Source organism: Leucopleurus acutus (assembly GCF_964270905.1).
Source record: "Leucopleurus acutus genome assembly, chromosome: 1".
NCBI classification, from domain to species: domain Eukaryota; kingdom Metazoa; phylum Chordata; class Mammalia; order Artiodactyla; family Delphinidae; genus Leucopleurus; species Leucopleurus acutus.
In genome coordinates, this window is record NC_139142.1 from 84094377 (window position 1) to 84117096 (window position 22720).

Consider the following 22720-nt stretch of genomic DNA (forward strand, 5'->3'; position numbering starts at 1 on the left):
TCGTCTAGAGCAGTGGTTCTCAACTGATGGCTATTTTCCCTTGGGCGGCCAAATATCTGGAGACATTTTTGACTGTCACAGCTGGGGAATGCTACTGATGTCTAGTGGGTAGAGGCCAGGAATGCTGCTGAACATCCTAAAATGCACAGGACAATCCCCCCTAAATGTCAGTAGTGCCACAGCTGAGAAACTGGTCTTGAGTAAGTATATGATTTCTGAGTAATGTAATGCTGTATCATTTCATATTTGTAATTGTCTTATAGTCAAATGAAATATCTCCTTACCACCACCTCCCAACCTAACTCAGTAGTAGCATTTTGTTACCGTTGTTCCTCAGCTTTGATTGAATGATATAGAATGAAGCTGTTTGCCTTTCTGGCGGCTGTCAAGAAACAATGGAGGACTTCTTTAGAAGCCTTGTAGCATAGGTGTGGGGTGTAGCATGACAGGGAGAGGAATATAGTTGCTGAGCCTTTGTGCATAATCCTCAGGTAGAAGAGCTAGAAAATGGCTGATAAATCCATAGGGCCATGTTTGTTTAGGACAAAATCTGGCTTCACTGAAAGCTGGAATTGACCAAAACCATGCTGCCCAGTCATTAAAGTCAATGACTACGGAATACCTATCACGTGCAAAAACCACACTAAGTACTTTTTCTTTTTTTTACCGCACTGCTCAGCATGCAGGATCTTAGTTCCCCAGCCAGTGATCGAACCTGAGCCCCCTGCAGTGGAAGCGCAGAGTCTTAACCACTGGACCGCCAGAGAAGTCCCCTCTTTGTCTTTTTTTAATTGAGGAAAAATACACATAACATAATATTTCACATTTCAAAGTGTACATTTTAGTGGCATTAAGTACATTCACAACACTGTATAATACGTTTATATATTACCACAGTCTAGTTGCAGAACAGTTTCATCAGCTCAGATGGAAACCTCATACCCATTGAGCAGTCATTTCCCATTCCTCTCTCTATGGACATTTCATATAAATGGAATCATGCAGTATGTGGCCTTTTGTGACTGACTCTTTCATATAACATGATTTTTTTTTTTAATTAATTTATTTTATTTTTGGCTGCCTTGGGTCTTGGTTGCTGTGGGCAGGCTTTCTCTAGTTGCGGTGAGCGGGGGCTACTCTTCGTTGCAGTGCATGGACTTCTCATTGCAGTGGCTTCTCTTGTTGTGGAGAAGAGGCTGTAGGCGCGTGGGCTTCAGTAGTTGTGGTTCACGAGCTCTAGAGCACAGGCTCAGTAGTTGTGGCACATGGGCTTTGTTGCTCCACGGCATGTGGGATCTTCCCGGACCAGGGCTTGAACCCGTGTCCCCTGCATTGGCAGGCGGATTGGTAACCACTGTGCCACCAGGGAAGTCCCCTAACATGTTCAAGATTCTTCCATGTTATAGTGTGTATCAGTACTTCTTTCCTTTTTATGGCTGAATAATATTCCATTGTATGCATAGACCACATTTTGTTCATCCATTCATCAGATGGTAGAGATTTGAGTTGTTAACACCTTTTGGCTACTATGAACATTTTTGTGTGGACTTATGTTTTAATTCTCTTGGGCATATACCTAGGAGTAGAATTGTGGGTGACATGGTAATTTTATGCTTAATTTATTGAAGACCCACCAAACTCTTTTGCACAGCTCTGTACTGTTTTACATTCCCACCAGCAATGTAATGAGGGTTCAAATTTCTCTACATCCTCATCAGCACTTACTATCTCTCTTTTGATTTTAGCTATTCTAGTGGATGTGAATGGTAGATCACTGTGGCTTTGATTTGCAGTTCCCTAGTGGCTAATGATGTTGAGCATCTTTTCTATGTGCTGGTTGACCATTTGTATGTCTTCTTTGGAGAAATGCCTATTCAAGTCCTTTGCCTATTTTTTAACTGGATGTTTGTCATTTTGAGTTTTTTGTATGTATATGTATACACACACACACAATATATATATGTATTTTTTGGTATATTTATACAAAATGAAAAAGAAAGAAGGGACTTCCCTGGTGGTCCAGTGGTTAAGACTGTGCACTTAACCCACTGCAGGGAGCGCGGGTGCGATCTCTGGTCGGGGAACTAAGATCCTACATGCCGCGCAGTGCAGCCAAAACAAAACAAAATGTGTGTGTGTGTAACAATAGATAGAAATGTAAGAGTCAGACTTTATTTTTTGGCCTGTGGATATCTAGCTGTTCCAGCACCATTTGTTGAGGAGACTATATAAATTTGTATTAGAAAAATTAACAAGACTAGAAATTTCTATTTTTCCTTCAGCCCAAATACTTGAATAATTTACTTGAGTTTGGGATTACGTCTTCCTCATAAATTCAGATTTAACCACTAAGTGAAGATATAGAATTCACATTAGTTTTTTTTTTTCTTTTCCTGCGGTACGCGGGCCTCTCACTGCTGCGGCCCCTCCCGCTGCGGAGCACAGCCTCTGGACACGCAGGCCCAGCCGCTTTGCGGCACGTGGGATCCTCCCGGACTGGGGCACGAACCCGTGTCCCCTGCATCAGCAGGCGACTCTCAACCACTGCACCACCAGGGAAACCCTTCACATTAGTTTTGAGTCCTTTTCTTCTTTCTAGAAAGGGTGATTTGTAAATGTGTGCTTTAATCACTTTCATTGTTTGCTGGAAAACAATGGAAAATCTTTTGTAAAAGGAGCTGTTTCTCCTCAGAAGAGGTGAAAACTTTCCATGTGTCAGTTAGTCTTACCTGCTCCTTAAAATCTAGGCAAGATTTGCTCTGCCCCTAAAACATAATTTCACACTCTATGGAAAGCCAGTGAACTAACTCACTCATTTGATAGGTATTTATTGAATACCTATGATGCACTAGGCACTGCTTTCTGTTCTGGTTTCTACAAATTCTTGGTAGGGGAAGAGATGGTAGGAAATGATAGGGTAATTTTTGATTTCATGGTTACCTGAGTCTAGCTGATTCTTTTGTATTCAGCATTACAAAGCAGTTGGTCTGAAATCTGTTCTTTGATCTCCATCATGGTTTGGATTAAAATACGGGAAAAGCCCCAAGCCACCTTGAGTGCAAGAAGAAATTACCCCATTGTACTACATAGTAAACAACTAGCATGTTACAGTTAACCGTTGAACAATGCAAGGGTTAGAGGTGGTGACCCTCTGCACAGTCAAATCCGAGAATAACTTATAGTCTGCCCTCAGTGTACGTGGTTCCACATCTGCAGATTCAACCAATGATGGATCCTGTAATACTGAAGTATTAACTATTGAAAAAAATCCACGCGTGGATGGACCCACACAGTTCAAATCCATGTTGTTCAAGGGTCAACTGTGTATATATCAATAAATCATTTTGTTGGACCCTCCCAATATCAGGGATTTCACAGTGGCTGTGCCTGCGACAATGGCCATCTCAGCCCCTGGCCATCTTGTTATAGATTGTCGTCCCCTCTCCCCCAACCCCATCTTTTCTACTCCCTCCAGCCGTAGACATAACCTGGTAAACTCAGAATTCTTTTATAGTAATAGAGTGATTTATCTCTCTCCAGCCTTTACCGCTAGACTCAGCTCAAGGCCTGTCTTGACCTTTCTAGAAGTTGTGGTTCTAGAAGTTGTGGCTTCAGTAGTTGTGGTTCACGAGCTCTAGAGCACAGGCTCAGTAGTTGTGGCACATGGGCTTCGTTCCTCCGCGGCATGTGGGATCTTCCTGGACCAGGGCTCGAACCCGTATCCCCTGCATTGGCAGGTGGATTCTTAACCACTGCACCACCAGGGAAACACCTGTACTCCTTTTTTTAAAGTGTCAGTCTCAGTGGGATCATGAAGCAGAAACTATAGAAGACTTTGGTTAGAAATGGCGCTTCTGCAAAATGCTTTCAGAGATTCACCCCCAAAGTATGTTTTATAGAACACTAGTTCCTTGGCCTACCAATAGGTGTTGAGTTAAAATGATTGGTAATCTTTAGATCGGTATTTCACAGAATATAAATATATACTATAACCTCACAAATCTTACTTTCTTCAGGTGCCATTATTTTGGGTGAAATATTTCTACCACTGCCACTGAAATTGGTCTTTGAAAAGCCAGCTGGGTCCTATAAGGTGCCCTGAAATGGTCCTTTGTAGGTCAGATCAGGGTGAGAGAAGGTTTCTTTTGTTTAAATATCCTTGGTGCTGATCTAATCTGTGTTAGATGTCAGGATAATGACTACCCTTTGAGGAGGGGAGCAGATAGAGACAAAAGGAACATGAAGGAGGTATCTGGGTACTGATAGTAATCAATTTTTTGATTTGGGTGCCGGTTATAATCTTCACTTGGTGAAAATTCATCATACCGAATGCTTGTGATTTCTGCTCTTCCCTGTATGTATGTTATACTTCATTAAAAGTTTACTTTAAAAATATCCTGTGCATTGAGCAATTTTTTTGAGCAATTTTAATATTGGATTTTTGTCAGATACTTTTTCTCAAATAATACCGTGATGAAAACTATTCCTGGATGGTAAATCCGTGCAGGTTAAATTGACTACAGGGGACAGTACAGACCAGTTAAACTCTGCAAGAAAGTTATTACTGAAATTACTAGTTGGCTGTGTTGTTATATATCACTTTAAACAAGATTACCTCTAGGGAATTCCCTGGCGGTCCAGTGGTTAGGACTCAGCGCTTTCACTGCCGGAGGCCCAGGTTCACTCCCTGGTTGGGGAACTAAGATCCCAAATGCCAAAAATAAATAAATAAATAAACAAACAAACAAACAAATAAATAAGGTTACCTATAAATTCTAAGAGATTGTTTCCTGAATGGTAGCCATTTATCTGCTTAAAAACTAAGTGCTTTTGAGACTCATTTTCTTCTTTGACTTCCTCCAAGAGGGCAGATGATTTCAATATCCTGGATAAGCACTTACTTTGTACACAATGGTATCAGTCATTCCAGAATGGAGTTTCACAGAACCACGATGCCAGTCTAATTCTCATTCTTTTAGTAGATAACCTTTTTTTTTCCTCTCTGAAACCTTCAAATATCTCCTCCTATGTTCTGAAATTTCACAAAGTTGTACCTTTTTGTAGGTTATTTTTCATTATTCATTGCTCAGTATCAGGTGAACCTTCTCGATCTAAAAATACATCCTTTAGGGATGTCCCTGGCAGTCCAGTGGTTAAGACTCCACGCTTCCAATGCAGGGGGCGAGGGTTCAATCCCTGGTTGGGAAACTAAGATCCCACGTGCTATGCAGCATGGCCATAAAAAAAGTTAAAAATATGTCCTTTAGCTGGAAAGTTTTCTTCTGCTATTTCTTTACTTCCTCCCCCTCTTATTTCTTTATTGATTTTCATGGCATTTCTGTTGGTTGGCTATTGGACCACCGTGACTCAATTTTCTCTCATATTTTCTGATTTTTTTCCATTGCTTTCTGACAGATATCCTTGAATTTATTTTGTAGACCTTTTGATGAACTTATCCACAGTCATATTTTTAATTTCCAAGAAACTATCTCATTCTCTGACCTCTGCTCTATCATAGTAGCTTATTTTTGTTTTACAGATGCAAGAACTTATCAAATATCTATTGCGTTACTTACTAGAATCTTTCAGAACTCCTTTTTGTTCCCTGAATTATGATTATCTCTATTCATCTTGATCCTACTTTTTTATGTTATTGATTTTCCCAAAATGCCGGTAAGTGTTGGTTGTCCATTCATATTTATGAAAAAGTGTGGATGGATTACTGTAGAAGACTGGCATGGGCTTGTTTGTGGTTGCTTTCTCCACAGGTCTTTGCCTGGATGGAAGGACTGACTTCAAGCCCTCTATACTCTGAGCAGGGCCAGTAAGTTGCTAGACCTCACTTTAGGGCATACGGTCAGGGAGCAAGGGGACAAATTTGCAACTCTCTTCCCCAAATAAAAGGACTGTGTTCCTGGGGAGCCAGCCTCCAACACTTGGCCGAAACCCTGCCCAGGTGGATCTTTCAGTTTCTTTCCATAGCAGTTCTCCATTTTTATCCTGGGGACAAATGGTTTTATATTCTTGGGATGGGTCCTGGCAACAGTGGGCAGCTGACCCATTCTTAAGAGTTCCTTTAATTAGTTTTTGTAACTGCTACTTCCCTCACCTGGCAAACCTGAAAAAAAATTGTATTACCAAGACAAAAAAAATAATTTTTATCAATTTAATTTAAAATATCAAATGTTTTAGATAACGGAAATTATTATCATTTCAATGTTAATAAATATAAACAATTACATAATAAATACAAATAGTAAATGATTTATCTCTATTATACTAAAATGTGGAAAACTTTTTTTTTTTAATTAATTATTTTATTTATTTGGTTGTGCCAGGTCCCAGTTGCGGCTCCAGGCCTCCTTAGTTGCAGCAGGTGGCCTCCTTAGTTGTGGCATGCAAACTCTTAGTTGCAGCATGCGTGTAGGATCTAGTTCCCTGACCAGGGATGAAACCCGGGCCCCCTGCATTGGGAGCGTGGAGTCTTATCCACTGCGCCACCAGGGAAGTCCCCAGAAAACTGTTTTCTTAATTGAACGTGTGTTCCCACAGGTATGTCCAACTAGCAGACTTTAATGTCCTCATTATGTATGTTATCTAAGCATCTACCCTGGGTCCTTAAAATATAAGAAGTTAACTTTGAGGCTACATCTCTGTATAAGAGAAAGAACTTGGCATCTACCTTGGGTCCTTAAAATATAAGAAGTTAACTATGAGGCTACATCTCTGTATAAGAGAAAGAACTTGCACAGTGAAGATCAGTGTAGAGGGTTGGCATTTCTGGTTACTGAGGTCTCTAAAACTGGTTTCCCAGAGCATCTCTGTGCTGGTACATATCTGGAAAACAATTCTTCATTGTGAATTTTTTGGCCATAAAAAATGCCATTATACATGGTTCTGCCTACTACCAGTAATAATGTCTTAATCCTCAAGAAGATTTTCCTAGGTATACTATGAGATAGAATATAATATTGGTATGTTTTTTAATGAGCACACAAAAATTTGCATTTTGAATGAATTATAACACTTGTGGTATGTGAGCTGCTTGGAGTATTTCTTTTTCTCCATTAGATTTGTGTTGGCAGACAAATTTGAGAAGCTGAGTTTTAGAGGTAGTGTCCAGATGATCTCCATTCCACTATAGAACAACCAGCAATAATAAACTGTACATTGTTTGACAGTTTATAAACTATTTTTTATACCCTTTCATTTTTATATTTATATTTTCAACTGTATTCCCCTTGATCTTATAGACCCCATTTTATATACAATCTAAATTCTAAGAGTAAAGTTTAAAAGTGTCGTAAGACAAGGTTTAGGTCCTTATTGACATTGGAAGTCCACGACTAGATTCTTCATTGAGACCCAAGGGGTTAGGCTAGGTTGTGGACTCAGCACCTGATACTAGGCCTGGTATTTAAACTGTATCTTTTTGCAGCTAAAATTACTTAAGCTCATTAGACATTAAACTGAGGTATGTGGCCTTGCAATCCAAATCAGCCTTAATCTTCATTTAAAAGGGAGTAATTATTGTTTCTTAACCTCTGTCAAAGAGGAACTACATTGTGTTGATAATGTAGACTTTGTATTATAGAACACATTATATAATAAGAGCTTAGTACATGTTTGTTGAATTAAATAATCAGGACCTCAGTAATTTTCTTTCTTTCATCATTTTAAGCAACCTAGTTATCTTATGAATGGCTTCTTCTAATTCATTAACTGATATAAAAATTATTACCCTAAATGATGAAAGAAGATTAGAATCTGGAGTTATTGTACCAGAACTTTGTGCTTAGTCCCCTGGGTCATTTTCTACGCCTGTAGAAAATGACCAGATGTGGTGGAGATGAGCTTGTTGAATTAATTAAGCACCCTGTAAATGTTAAACCACGAGAGGACCAGAGAGTTGAAGGCTCCTGGGTAAAATGCGAACATTTCATTAGCTTCTAGTGCAAAGAGGGTGAAGGAATAAGTTTTATCTCTTCTGTTAGTAAATGTCTTGAAGGCAGGAATCATCTTTTGAGTTTGTATTCCTTTTTCCCCCCTTTTTATCTGGAAATAATTTGAAACTTACAGAAAAGTTGCAAGAATAATGCAAAGAACTTCATATACTCGATACCCACATTTGCCACTTGTTAACATTTTGCCACATACTTCAGTGTGTATTCCTTATAACAAGGACATTCTCATTTCAAAATCAAGAAATTTAGCATTTTGATACAGTACTATTATATAATATTCCATATTCTATATGGTCCATATTCCATTTTTACCTGTTGGCTCAGTATTGTCCTTCATAAGTTTTTTTTCCTAGTCTAGGATCATGCATTGAGTTCAGTTGTATGTCTCTTAAGTCCTCTTTGATCTAGAACAATGCTCTGCCTTTCTCTGTCCTTTATGACATTGATATTTTGTACATATATTGTCTTTGTTGTAGGTAGCTTTATATTTTTGGCACAGAATATCAACCAAAGAATTTTTTAAAAAAACAGTTACTGAACATTTTTTGGGAGAGCACCTTTCAAAAAGTTTATGTACTATGGGAAAGAAGTGTGGTTTTTTAGGAAAAAGAACATGTGGTTTGACTTACAGACTTAGATTTAAATTGCAGTTCTGCCACTTTTTACCTCTGTAGCACTGGACGTGTTACTTTATCTCACTGACTCTCAACTTCCTCTGCTCTGGGTCTTCCCTGGGAGTCCAGTGGTTAAGACACTGTGCTCCCATTGCAGGGGGCATGGGTTCGATCCCTGGTCAGGCAACTAAGATCTCGCATGCCACATGGCACGGCCCAAAAAAAAAAAATCAATTTCCTCAGCTCTAAAAGGGCATAAAGTGGTGACATAAAGAAATGAGATGAAGTGTATAAACAGAGTTAGAATGGCACATAATGTATATACAGTGAATGATAACTAACAATATTCACTTCAACAGACTTCAAGTTCTGAGAGGATGACTGCTCTTGCCATATTCTGTGGTTAAATACTTCTAGTCTGTAGAAGGCAATGGAGAAAAGTCCAGTCAGTTAGTTGTCATATTTTATGCTTTTTTTTTTTTAGCTGCACCAGACCTTAGTTGTGGCAAATGGGATGTTTAGTTGCGGCACATGGGATGTTTAGTTGCGGCATGTGGGATCTTTTAGTTGCGGCATACAGGATCTAGTTCCCTGACCAGGGATTGAACCCAGGCCCTCTGCACTGGGAGCGTGGAATCTTAACCACTGGATCACCAGGGAAGTCCCTGTCATGTTTTATTCTCTACTTAGATGTAAATATCACCTAAGAATTCCTTGCATTTCATAAGTGCTGTATATCTTCTTATCAAGGGTACGGAGGCCCCTCTGAATTTTTCCTCCCGTATTCAACTCTGCAGTGTTTGATACTTTGCAGTTGCTCTTCATTCTCCAAACTCACTAAGTACAAAATAGTAATGTTCAAGGAATCATTTACAGGGACAGCTTAGTATTTGCTTGTCAGTTGGTTTACTGACATAACCTGTGTGCTGAATTCACTAGAATGTGGCATAGTCAAACCTGGCTTCTTCCACTCCAGAGCTGGTGCAAGAAACACTTGGCAGCTATTAAAGTGCTATTCTTTGCAGTTATTTGGTATAATTTGCCACAGAAGTAAATTCCAGGAGGTAATATCCTTGCTAGGTTGTACTCTAGCATGACTGAAGGAGTTCATGCTAAGGGCCAATGGTCTCTAACCCAAGGTGATTCTCTTGGCAGCCGGGAAGACTTTCAGCGGATTCCAGAACTTGCCATCAACCCATTGGGGGACCGGATCATCAATGCCTTCTTTCCAGAGGGGTGAGTCCCTGCATTTATTGGGCTTCCTTTCTGAGGCTAATCTGGAATGTTGCTATCGGTTGGGTCATCTCAGACCATGATCCTCCTGATTACATTAGGCCTCTCTAACTCGATCATATCTAAAGTATCTCTACCCTCATCCTTGTTTTAAACTTCAGATAGGTCTATTAGCCCATCTTCAAAGTTGTCTTTAATCTCTGTTTATCTTTGATGTAAAACTAAACATTTTTAAAACTTTTATTTGGAAATAATTTCAATTTACAGAAAAGTTGCAAAATTTGCAAACAGTATGAGGAACACCTGTACATCTTTTACCCAGAAGCATCTGTTGTATTGTTAACATTTTGCCTCATTTGTGTATGCTCTCTGTCTCAGTCCTAGCTAATAAAAACTTCATTCAGGCCACATACATAATTACTACAAATTTTCTAGTAGTCACATTTAAAAAGTAAAAATAAACACGTTACATTAATTTTGGATGAACAAGTTAAATTAACTTTGGCAATATATATTTTATTTAGCCTGATATTTCCAAAATATTATTCAATGTTATCAATATTTTAAAAGTATTATTATATTGTATATTCTTTTTCATATTAAGTCTTTGAAGTCTAGTGGGTAATTTATACTTACCACACCTATCAAGTGCTGTAATAATATTAATATAAAATATTATGTATTCTTTTTTCCAGCTTTATTGAGATGTGACTGACATATAACATTGTATAAGTTTAAGGTATACAACATAGTGATTTTATACATGTATATATTGAAAAATGATAGCCACAATAATATTAATTAACACATTCATCACCTCACATAGTTACTTTTTTCTTTTTTTTCTTTTTATTTTTTAGTTACTTTTTCTTGTGATGAGAACTTTTACCTCTCTTAGCAACTTTCAAAGGTACAATTCAGTGTTGTTAACTATAGTCACTTTGCTGTACATTTCGTCCCCAGAATGTATTCATCTTATAACTAGAGGTTTGTACCCTTTGACCACCTTCATCTATTTCCCTCATTACCTATTGTATTCTAATATATTACTGATAGTCCAATTTTATCAGTTTATCCAACAATCTTTTTAGCATGTCCCCTTCCTCCAGTATAGGATCCCAGTCTGGCTCAGTTGTCATATCTCTTTAGCCTCCTTTAATCCAGAACATTGCTTTACATTTCTTTTACGACATCAACTATGGATATAGTTCCCCTAACACACACACACTCTCTCAAACAGATTTAGGTTTGTGTAATGTAAAACTAGGCTTTTGATATGCTTCACTAACCTAATACACTGCCTTCAAAGTGCTGAGTCAATATTTACTGATTCAATTAGGTAGGGTTTCCTGAATAAAGCTTATCATATAATCTTGTTTTAAGTAATCTCTTTAACAATGTCTTCCTGGTTCCTTGTGACTTGTTTATTTGACCCAGAGGACTTTAAAATGTTATATGTTTGCCAGTTCTTAGTAATGAGACTAAGTGTCAGTAAGTGCACCATCAGATAAAACACGTGGAGAGGAAATTTTAGAACTCTGAATTGAGAGCAAAGGAATTTGCAAGTTGAGAAGACGGTCACTCAGTAAATTTGAGTGACAGTCAAAGGGGAAGACTAGCAGCCAGTTCATGTGAAGATAGGACTCAATCAGACTGAGACCTGCCCTTTTCAGATTCATGGTGACCATGAGTAATCACTTACACTTCCTCATTTTCTGATTTTTTTTTTCTCTTCCTGAAATGCCCGTTTGTTTCAGGTGTGGTTTTAGTGCTGAATTCTTGCCTTTTTTCACTTCCTTTTTTTAGCCCTTGCAGAGAACTGTCTGGAGATAACTTTCACTGCTCTTTTGTATCCAAACCTTTTGCAATGAAAAGTAAACCCCGTAGAGTCATTTTGCCAGCTTTTTTTTTAAGTGTTCCCTAGTCACCATTGATTATTTGAAGAAGCAGCTTGTGGAAAGCTGTTTTGTAAAGGCCAGACCACCTTTGTTGTGACTACAGTGTTGTCTGTCATCCTTTTCACTGATCTCTTTCTTGCTAAGGACACAATGTGTGCTGATGTACTTGAGGTATATATGAGGAGGCTGAGGATGGCGCTGGACTACACTGCTCGGCTCTTAGCATGCTGCACCTCTACTTCTTGCTCTAATCAGATACAGATATTTGGCTTCTGGGTTTTTTGTTTTTCTCTGGTCATATTTAGGTTCAATTTGTTTTTAAAGAATGAGATTTGAAAGTAAGACATTGGTATTTAGTTCCCTTTTACTCAGAGACATGCCAGTGATATATGTACTCATTTATCTGTTTGTTCTAGCATGTGACTCAGATCTTATTACACATTCCTTGATTCCTCAGCCCTTACTCACATTTTTTAGAGATAACGCTCCATTAGCAGTATAGCTACCTTAAAGAGTGAAAGGTCATTCCTTTGGGTACAAGCGACTCACAAGCTAGCCTTTGAACTCTACCTTTACAAGGTCTCTGATCTCTGTGTTTGCTGGCACTTAGGAGACCCGACATACCACATCTATTCAATGGGAGCAAAGACTCAGATGTATTTTTAGGTAGCCACAGGAACGAGGCAACCTGTTCTTTCCATGACTGCCTTAGATAAATAGCTATGTCACATGGGACATTTCTCTTTTAATATTAAAAACATTCTTTATTCATTCAAGTTTTAGAATTATTTCTTATAGGGTTACTGATTAGCCTGTGGTGTGATAAAAAGATTTTCTCTAATCTTAAGTACCCAAAAAGCTTTATACACAAAGGTCTTTCAAAACATTATGAGGAAAATATCTATCCAATTATGAGGGAATAATAAAATCATGATACAGCCACACAATTATTATGCAGATGGTTTAAATGTTTCAAAGTGTTTATACTGATTGTAGACATACCTAAAAGTTTAAAAAAAGCAAGCTACAAAATTATGCAGTATGTTCACAATTATCCAAAAAACATAGAAAAATTACTGGGAGATATACTAACAATGATTGTGATTGATTGGTAGAACTAGAAGTGGTATTTTTCTCTTTTCTTTTTATCAAATTTCCAAAAATGTATTTATTGCTTCTATAACTAAATAAACTTTATTTCAAAAGCAGCTTTTACATAATATGCCTTAACGTTAAAATATCACTAGGTACGTGTGACTGCAGGGGAGACATGAGAGGTGGTTAGGGAGACACTGGGTTGAAATGACTTAACTTGCTGTTTGCTGCAGAGTCTGAAGCCAGTGAGTTCAAGTTCTGGCTTGTCTGATAGCACAGCCCTGCTGCTACTTAAAATCCTCTTTGGGAAAAGAGAAGTAAATTCAATAGGTAACTGACTCTGGTAAGTCCTGTTACCTCTCTAAGTCTGGTTAATAATTTGTAAAGTAAGAATAAAACCTCACAAGCTTGTGGCAAGACTTAACTGAAGATATTTTATGAGCCCTAAAGTACCATGTGTATGGAAAGAGACCTCATTAAATGGACTTTCAGGCCACTCTAGCTAAACCTGTTAATGTATTGAATTCATAAGAAATAATCACCTTGCCTTGACTGACAAGATGTTCTTTTTGTTATCTTTCCTGATCAGAGAGGACCAGGTAAACTTCCGCGGATTCATGAGGACCTTGGCTCATTTCCGACCCATTGAGGATAATGAAAAGAGCAAAGATGTGAATGGACCAGAACCACTCAACAGCCGAAGCAACAAACTGCACTGTAAGGAGATAAAGTCTTCTGGCTTAAAATATTTGCTTTTCATTTCTCACAAATCATTTATTTACTCATTCATTCACTGAACAAGCATTTATTCTAACATAGTGGTTAAGAGCTCAGATCCTGGAGCTAAACTGGCTGGATTTGATTTAATTAATTAATTTATCTATTTATTTTTGGCTGCGTTGGGTCTTCATTGCCATGCACCGGCTTTCTCTAGTTGTGGCGAGCAGGGGCTACTCTTTGTTGCGGTGCATGGGCTTCTCATTGCAGTGGCTTCTCTTTTTGTGGAGCATGGGCTCTAGGTGCGCAGGCTGCAGTAGTTGTAGCACACGGGCTCTAGAGCGCAGGCTTAGTAGCTGTGGTGCACGGGCTTAGTTGCTCCACAGCGTGTGGGATCTTCCCGGACCAGGGATCGAATCCGTGTCCCCTGCATTGGCAGGTGGATTCTTAACCACTGTGCCACCAGGGAAGTCCCAACTGGCTGGATTTGAATCCCAGCTCTGCCACTTTTTGGCCCTGTGTCTTTGGGCAAGTTACTTAAAATCTTTGGGCCTCAGTTTCCTTTTCTGTAAAATGAGATATTAAGGGGTTTCAAACAGGAAGGTTTGAAGGCAATAAGAGTTAGCTGCTAATATATCCTGTTTGCCAGGTACTGTGATAAGTGCTAGAGTGACAACAGTGAGAAAGACCCATCCCACCTTAGAATTTGATAGATACTGGGATATGACTTAAGTAGGGGTGGACAGCTAGGTTAGTGCAAGACCTAATTTTTGTCTCCATGCCTCTTGCCGCCTTTCCTTGGATATTTGTTAATTTCCCTCTGCCCTTTGTTGGTTCATGTATGATATTGCCTAATCCCTTATAATACTTCTCCAAGAAATTAAATTTAAATTTCTCTTTTTATTCAACACAAGTTGAAACTGAAATTTTATTGAACTGGGGACTTCCCTGGTGGTCCAGTGGTTAAGACTCCGCGTTTCCACTGCAGGGGGCATGGGTTTGATCCCTGGTCGGGGAACTAAGATTCCGTATTCCACGTGGCACAGCCAAAAAAAAGAAAAGAAAAGAAAAGAAATTGTATTGAATTGATTGAGCCCTAGCTTCTCTTGCTTGGGTGCACAGTGAAGTCTATGAAGCCACAGAATAAATGGGGCCCATCAAGTTTTTTTGTTTTTGTTTTTTAATTAATTAATTTATGCCCATCAAGTTTTTACTGAACGATTTAAAGAAAAATTAAAAGCTTTTTAATATTGAAACAAATATAGATAAACTATAGAATATATATACACTTGAAAGATAGTACATGAAACTTAAACTTTTAATTTGTAGCGCTTGGGCCATATCCACAGATCTCCCTTGCTTATAGGAGTGTGAGTTCACTCCTCTGTATTTCAGGTAAAGAGTTTGAGAAATACTAAAATAAGTTTTGTTCTATAAGACGGGAAGATTTTTGAACCAGAATAATAAAACACTGCTTTTCTTTACCACAATATCATATACCTTAATGAAGAGTGGAAAATTTAAGTACAAAGAAAACTAAATATAAAAGAAAATAGAATTCTAATGAATTGTTCTCAAATTTATTGGATACTTTATGTTTATTAGTGAATTTCACTTTCTTCTTTCAATACTAAATACTGTTTGAGACAAAGCCTTGTGTCTTAATGTTTTATGAGCTTTAGTATATATTTATTACATGTTTGCCTGATGCTGGCATTAATGTAGTAGAAATTTTCTCATTTAAAATGTTGTCAGACCAGGAGTTGATCAGTAATTGAAAAAGTCAGCTAAAGCATAGAATCATAGAAAAGGATACATGGTTTAACATTTTAATTTACCTTATATTATTTAAAAACACATTCACTGGCCAGTCTTTAGATGTAGGACCAAGAGTTGTTTTGTTTTGTTTTGGTAAAGTTCTGTTGATGGGAGGTGTGTGACATTTTTGTGTAGAACACATCTATAATGTATAGTCTAAGGTTTCTAGTTGCAGTTTCTTTTCAGTGGAAAGAGAACTTAAAGGTACTTATAAAGCATTCTGAGAATAGAATCTTCCTGCTGTTAACATTTTTTCCTTGATCTTTTGCAGTTGTCCTGCCACACATACTTTAGCAACAGTTTGGTTGGGTTTTTTTCTTCAGTGCCTTAATATTGAGCCTTTCAAAAGCAGTCAATCTAATATTCATTTAAAAATAACTTTATTTTCACACATTTCATTTCTTATAAAATTATGTAGTTTTATGAAAAGTACAAATAGCACAGTTCTAGGACAGTTGACACACCTGACTCTCGGTAAGCATCCAACTCAGCAGGTGGAGTAGGCACTCCAGAGTCGCCCATTGGCTACAACTATGCAGTGTGTTGCCATATCAGCTAGAACGATTTGCAGAGGGGAGGGGGAGCATCTGTGAATCCAGTGAGTCGGTTAAGAAGACAGTTAAGAAACATTGTGTGCTAGGGACTTCCCTGGTGGCGCAGTGGTTAAGAATCCGCCTGCTAATGCAGAGGACACGGGTTTGGGCCCTGGTCTGGGAAGATCCCACATGCCGCAGAGCAACTAAGCCTGTGCACCAGAACTACTGAGCCTGTGCGCCTAGAGCCTGCACATTGCAACGAAGAGTAGCCCCTGCTCGCCACAACTAGAGAAAGCCTGTGCGCAGCAACGAAGACCCAAGGCAGCCAAAAATAAATAAATAAATAAATTTATAAAAAAGACAACATTCTGTGCTCTACGAAACTATGCTTGCTTTTCTAATCCAGGATTAGAGGAGGCTTTAAAGGTTATCAGGTATAACACAGACCTGTTACCTGAATTCCCTCTACAGCCTGGGCTCTACTTTTTTCAAGTCACGAATTCCCTTGGCAGTCTGGTGAATCCTGTCAATCCCATCTCGGAATGTTTGTGAATGCATAAAATGAAATACATAGGATTATAAAGGAAACCAATTATATTGAAATACAATGAACAAAATGTCAAAACAACTTTGTGATACAGTAATAAAGGTGTTTCTTTATTATACACTAAATAACAGGATGTGACATTGGAGCCCTGTGGCTATGGAGCAGCTCTGTGCCTTGAATGTGGTGGTGGTTACATGAAACTACATAGGTGATAAAATTGCATAGAACTACACACACATGCACATACACACATGGTGAAATCCGAATAAACTCTGTGGATTGTACCTCTGTCAGTTTCCTGGTTTTGATGGTGTATTATAGTTATGCAAGATGCTACCATCAGGAGAGGCTGGGGTGAAGGGTATATGCAAAGTCTTGAGGAGATATTTGTACACCCACGTTCATGATGGCATTATTCACAATAGCTAAAACAAGAAAGTAACCCAAGTGTTCATCAATGAGTGAACGGATAAGCAAATTCATTAATTCACATTGACCCTAAAGAAAATATTACAGGTAACATTAGGGGATTTGGTAGTTACTTAGAGTATCAGTGAGGATGCCTTCAGCTGACTCAGCTGACTTCAGCAGTAAGGAGATGTATTATCTCACTTAACGAGTGAGGTGGGGCAAGCGTCAGGGTTGATTGTGTTGTCAAGGACCCAGGTTTTTCCTATTGCTCTGCTCTGCCATCCTTCGGGTCTGTTTCATCCAAAGGCGTGGCTCCTCATGGTCACATGGTGGCTTTCAGGGGCAGCTGGGCTGTGCGCTTCCCTATTCATATCTGACAGTGGGGAAAGAAAGACAGAGGCAGAGAGACAGAATGCCCCCTGAAGCCATGGATGAGCTTCTTTTAGGAAGAAAGAAGGCCTGAATGCCACCGAAATGGCAGACTTTAGGGTGAGATAGAATAGTAAGTGCTGTGCAAGTTATGCATGGTTTTTACCATTACTTTAGTCTTGGCTTTCAGATCAACTTTTATAGGAAGCTGAACATGAATTCGAATTCTGTTGCATCCTGTATGTTAGGATCACATTCATGTAAGTAGACCAGTGAAACCAGAGCTACAGAGGAGTCCTGGATGTCTTCTTCTCTGTCTGTATTTTGGTTTTCTCTGAATTTCCCACAGAGCTGTGGAAGCAGTAAGACGGCACTTCTTGTTGTAGACTGAGAGCAACTGAACATCATATACCTAGCAACACATTTGCCACTAAGGCAAATTTGTTTATAGTCCATCTTCCTCAGAGAATAGTCTCTTCAGGGACTCTGAGAGCATGCTTTGTCCTATTTCTTTTTTATGCCACAGTGAAAGAATGTCAAGGACAATCAGCAAGGCTGAACTGTACCTATGTAGGCACAGGTCCAAGCACACATAGTGCTACTGCTCTGTTTGTCTCCCAGGAATGGTTTCCTTATTCTCCTCTTCAGGTCAGTAAGGTTATAAAGTCTGATGTGGAAGGTACAACCCATCTTAGAATGCTCCAGGGCATGGTAAGCTTCCTTTTTGATGTTCTGATTGTCCTCTTAAATAGTTTACGTTTTTTATAACACATAATGAGTAATGTGGGAAATGAGTCTGCATGAAGATATTTTATCTGGACGATGAGGAATATTGGTGATGTGGAGTTTGGGAGAGTAGCCAAGAAGAAACTGAGCAGCATTATTCACAACAGCCAAAAGGTGGGAGCAACCCAAGTGTCCGTCAACATGAAAGGATACACAAAATGTGGTATATACATACAATGAAATATTATTCGGCCTTAAAAAAGGAAATTCTGTCACATGCTACAACATAGAAAAATTTACTTATGCTAAATAACAATAAGCCAGACACAAAAGGGTGAATATTATTTGATTCCTCCTCTATGAGGTTCCTAGAGTAGTCAAATTCATAGAAAGTTGCCAGGGCCTAGAGGTAGGGGGAAATGGGGAGTTATTAACGGGTCAAAATTTCAACTGGGGAAGATGAAGAAGTTCTGGAGATGGATGGTGGTGATGGTTACACAACAGTGTGAAAGTACTCAACTGTACACTTAAATTTTATGTTTATTTCACTATAGTGTTTTGGTTTTTTTTTAAGGAAGTAACTGTGATTAAAATGTAAAGGTTTGACTGAGATCATTCATTTGGTCTTTCATTAAGCAAATGTTTGAGCAACTCCTGTATGCCAGGCACTATTTTAGGCCCAGGATACAATGGTGCATAAATCAGATAAAGTCTTTGCTTTCAGAGATCTTACAATGTAATAAGGGAGATAGACTATATGGAAAAAGACAAACGAATAAACAGGACTTATGATCGTGGCAAGTTTTGTGAAGGAAATGAATAAGGTAAGATGAGAGAGTGATGGGGGAGGGTGTCACTGCTTTAGAATGAGTGGTTAGGGAAACCTCTCTGAGGAGTTGAAACACTAAGAATGAGCCAGTCATGCCAAGAATAGCAGAAGAGTGCTCTAGGCAGAGGGGACGACTGGTGTAAAGGTCCTTGGGTAGAAATGAGTGCTTGGTGTTCAGAGAACAAAGCAGCATTATCAAGAAAGAAGTGAGTGGTAGGAGAGGAGGGCAGAGAGGTGACGGCGGGTAGATGACACTGATTGAGCTCTTCCTGTGTGCCAGGCACTGTTTAAAGTGCCTTTTGTGTACTAACTCATTCAGTCCTCACAACCCTATGAGGTGGATTCTGTTACTCTCATCTTGCACCTCTTGGGCAACTGAGGCACAGAGAGGTTAAGTAACTTGCTCACGTAGACATAGCTAGTAAGCGGTCAGACAGGACTCGGCAGAGTTAGAGTCTTAACCACTGTACTGTATTGCTCTGCCGTCAACAGCAGGAGCTCAGAGGAGGGGTCCAAGCTGGAGATGCACATTTGGGAGTCATCAACATTAGATGGCATTTAAAGCCCTGGGACTGGAGATGAGAGATGACAGCTCTGGAGACAGGAGAGTCCAAGTCTCCTGGATTAAGAATGGGGGGAAAGGGAGAGGAGGAGAGGAAAGAGAGAGAAGCTAACAGAATGTCTCAGTCATTTGGCATTTGACCATTCATTATCTCGGGGAAAATGCTGGTTCTACTGGTTCAGGACCAGAGCTGAGTGACAGGAATCCAAGTCAGTTAAGAAATAACTACTGTTGCTGTACTTTTTTCTAAAAGACCCTATCGTGTGATGGCTCTGCTGGTGTCTTAGTCTGCTCAGGCTGCTATAACAGGATACCATAGACTGGGTGACTTAAGCAGACATTTCTCACAGTTCTGGAGACTGGACTCTGAGATCAGAGTGCCAACATGGTCAGGTTCTTGGTGAGGGCCCCCCTTCAGGTTCACAGTCTTCTTTTTTTTTTTTTTTTTTTAACATCTTTATTGGAGTATAATTGCTTTACCACAGTCTTCTTCTTGCTGTATTCTCACGTTGGGATGGAGGTGGAAACAGAAAGAGAGAAGTATAAAGAGATCTCCTGTCTCCTCTTTTTATAAGGGCATTAATCCTATCATGAGGGCCTCACCCTCATGACCTAATCTAACCCTAATTACTTCCCAAAGATTCCACCTCCTAATAGCACATTGTGGATAAGTTATGGTTCCAACATAGGAATTCTGGGGGAGATACAAACATTCAGTCCATTGCAGTTAGGTTTCAAAAATTAGCTTTTCAGCTTTCTGTAAATACTTTGGCAGAAAGGGATGTAAGTGTTTATTACAGTTACCCCCCAATTAAGAAATTCAGAAACAGATATTTATGGGTTATATAGCAAACAGATTTCCATTGCAAAATGTTTAGTAAATAACACATTTTATGGTATATTAGAAAGATGACAGCATATGCAGAAGAGAGAGAGAGAGTGTGTGTGTGTGTGTGTGTGTGTATGTGTGTTTAGTTTGGGGAATATATATATATTTTTTCCATTCATCTGTTTTATTTTTATTTTATATTGAACTGTAGCTGATTTACAATGTTGTGTTAGTGTACAGGTGTACATCAAAGTGATTCAGTTATACATATACATATACCTATTCTTTTTCAAATTGGGAATATATTAAACACACATTCCTTTAGGAACACTTATGATCCTTGTCTCCTTCCCCTTGGAATCCAAACCTCCTAAGCATATAAAGTCTCAAATTTGATAAAGTTAGTTACTCAACTAACCAAATTAAAGAAAACAGACAAACATCAGAGAAAGTCTCTCCTAGTTACTCCCCCTTCCAGAATTTTAATATTGTGCCTTACAAAAAGTAAATTAGATTTTTCTAAAAGTTTTACTTAGACTTTTAGTGAACTCAGCACGCCCCCCCCACCTTTTTTTTCTTTTGGTGGAGGCAAGGAGTGATGTTTAAACTTTTAGATATTCATCCACGTTCTCTTGCCCTTGTACCTAGTATTAGTTCTGCCTGGAATGCCACCCTTCATCAGATTTCTGTTTGTCTTTCAAGACCTTGTTCAAATGTTGCTTGAACCAGAAAGGCACATCTGCTATATGCTTTGTTCCCTGGTATTTCATATGTATGATAACACTTGGACTGTATTAAAGTGCGTAGTGTGTGTTGCTTTCCTCTACTAGGCTGTGGGTTCCAAGGACGAGATCTAAATCTGTATATCTTAATAACTCTAAAGCTGGATTTGGGCCTTTTAATATTGGCAGTACCTACTGAAAACCAAAAATCTTACTGACATACTTGAAATGATTCAAAGCCTCAAAACCACAGTATATTCAGCTCTAAGTGTAAGGTAGTCACTTCCTCAGTGTGATTTGTCACAGTGCCAAAAAATCATCCAGTGTTACCATACTTTTCACTTGGTGGCCCTTCAGGAAAATGGCACTGTCTGAATGATTTTTGCTCTTCTGAATTCTCTCTCTCAGATATCCTAGTTTCTAAAAGACTTACCTATTGTTAAAGAGGGAGAAGCATGAGAAGGCCAGGACACCATCAAATTCTTGGCATTTCTATTTGACACTGAAGTTCTTTACCTTCAGGATTCCCAAGTAGTTGAGGATTATTTGAAATTTGACATGAATTTGCCAAAGTGGTCATTTTTCCAGAGTAATACTTTGTGTAGTCAGCTGTTTGGTTGCCTCTGTGGCTCCTATTGTTGGCTCCCCCTGAGTGCGGTGCACGGTAGACTTGGGCTGTGTGAGATGGCCTAACTGGCAGAGCCACTTACGGGTTTTGGACTTTTTTTTTTAAACATTCTAAGTTAAGAAAAAGGACATTCGACTTATTACGTTATTGATTTGTGCAATAAAGGGGCCATACTTCATCCAAGCTATGATGCCATCAATTATGAGATGCATCCCAGTTTCTTAAATGTTACAATGTCTTTAAAAGCTCTACAAGTAATTGCAGTTGCTCTTGGAAAAACTATTAATTCATTGTCAGTTTTCTGTCAGGTGTCCTTTATATATTTAGTTCCTTGAGAAGGGGCAAAACACTTTTAAATTTCCACTAAATTCTTGTTTTTTCCTACCAGTTGCTTTTCGACTGTATGACTTGGATAAAGATGACAAGATCTCCCGTGATGAGCTGTTACAGGTATGTGGGAGAGTTCCCATGCACACGAATAACTTGTGTTTGGGCCCTGCCGGCTTATTCTTGTGGGCAGGAATTGTTCTTTCCTTGAGTAAGCATTTATTTAACACCTGCTGTATGCAGAGTCCTGTCCTAGATTTAAAGCAGAGCAGATGACCTGGGGAAACTTGAAATGGCGTCTTGAGTTCTCACAGATGTCTCCACTATTTGAAAGCTAACTAAATGTCATTTAAGTGCAGACTGGCACTAAAATATGTGAGATGATTTAGATCAGATAGTTCATTTATTGTCAGCTTATTGGTAATTCTGATGACACGAAGGTAAATGCTGCTGTTTTGTATGTCCTTAGGCCTGATGTAAGGGTCAAGGAACTGCTTCTGGGACAGTGTAGCTGAGCCACTACTCACTCGCCTTTGTTGCTCCCCCTAGATAATTCCCTGTTCTAATAGCAGTGACTGGCATTTCATCCTATTAGCATTGCCGGTCTATTTCTCCCTGCTCCCCCTTCCCTAAATACAAGTTTAGGTAGGGAGAAAATTCTCCTTTTTTCTTTTCTTCTTTTAATATTTATGAATCTTGAGGGACTTCTGGCGGTCCAGTAGTTAAGAATCCACGCTTCCACTGCAGGGACACAGGTTCGATCCCTCATCAGGGAACTAAGATCCCGCATGCTGCGCAGTGTGGCAATAAATAAATAAATAAATAAGTTAATTAATTAATTAAAGGTATTAAAAAAATATTTATGAATCTTGAGGACCCTAGGGGGCGAAAACAT

At 38.9% G+C, this 22720-nt stretch overlaps 1 protein-coding gene across 2 annotated transcripts in view; it reads left to right on the top strand.

Moving 5' to 3' along the window:
* Positions 1–22720, top strand: part of CHP1 (calcineurin like EF-hand protein 1) — a gene marked incomplete at its 3' end in the record, with an annotated part of 36931 nt that overhangs the window by 8613 nt on the left and 5598 nt on the right. For both annotated transcript variants that reach the window (XM_082835874.1, XM_082835873.1), the window contains exons 3-5: positions 9734–9814; positions 13394–13521; positions 21887–21948. In XM_082835874.1, the coding sequence (XP_082692000.1) occupies positions 9734–9814; positions 13394–13521; positions 21887–21948 (271 nt within the window). The remainder of the gene's footprint in view (positions 1–9733; positions 9815–13393; positions 13522–21886; positions 21949–22720) is intronic.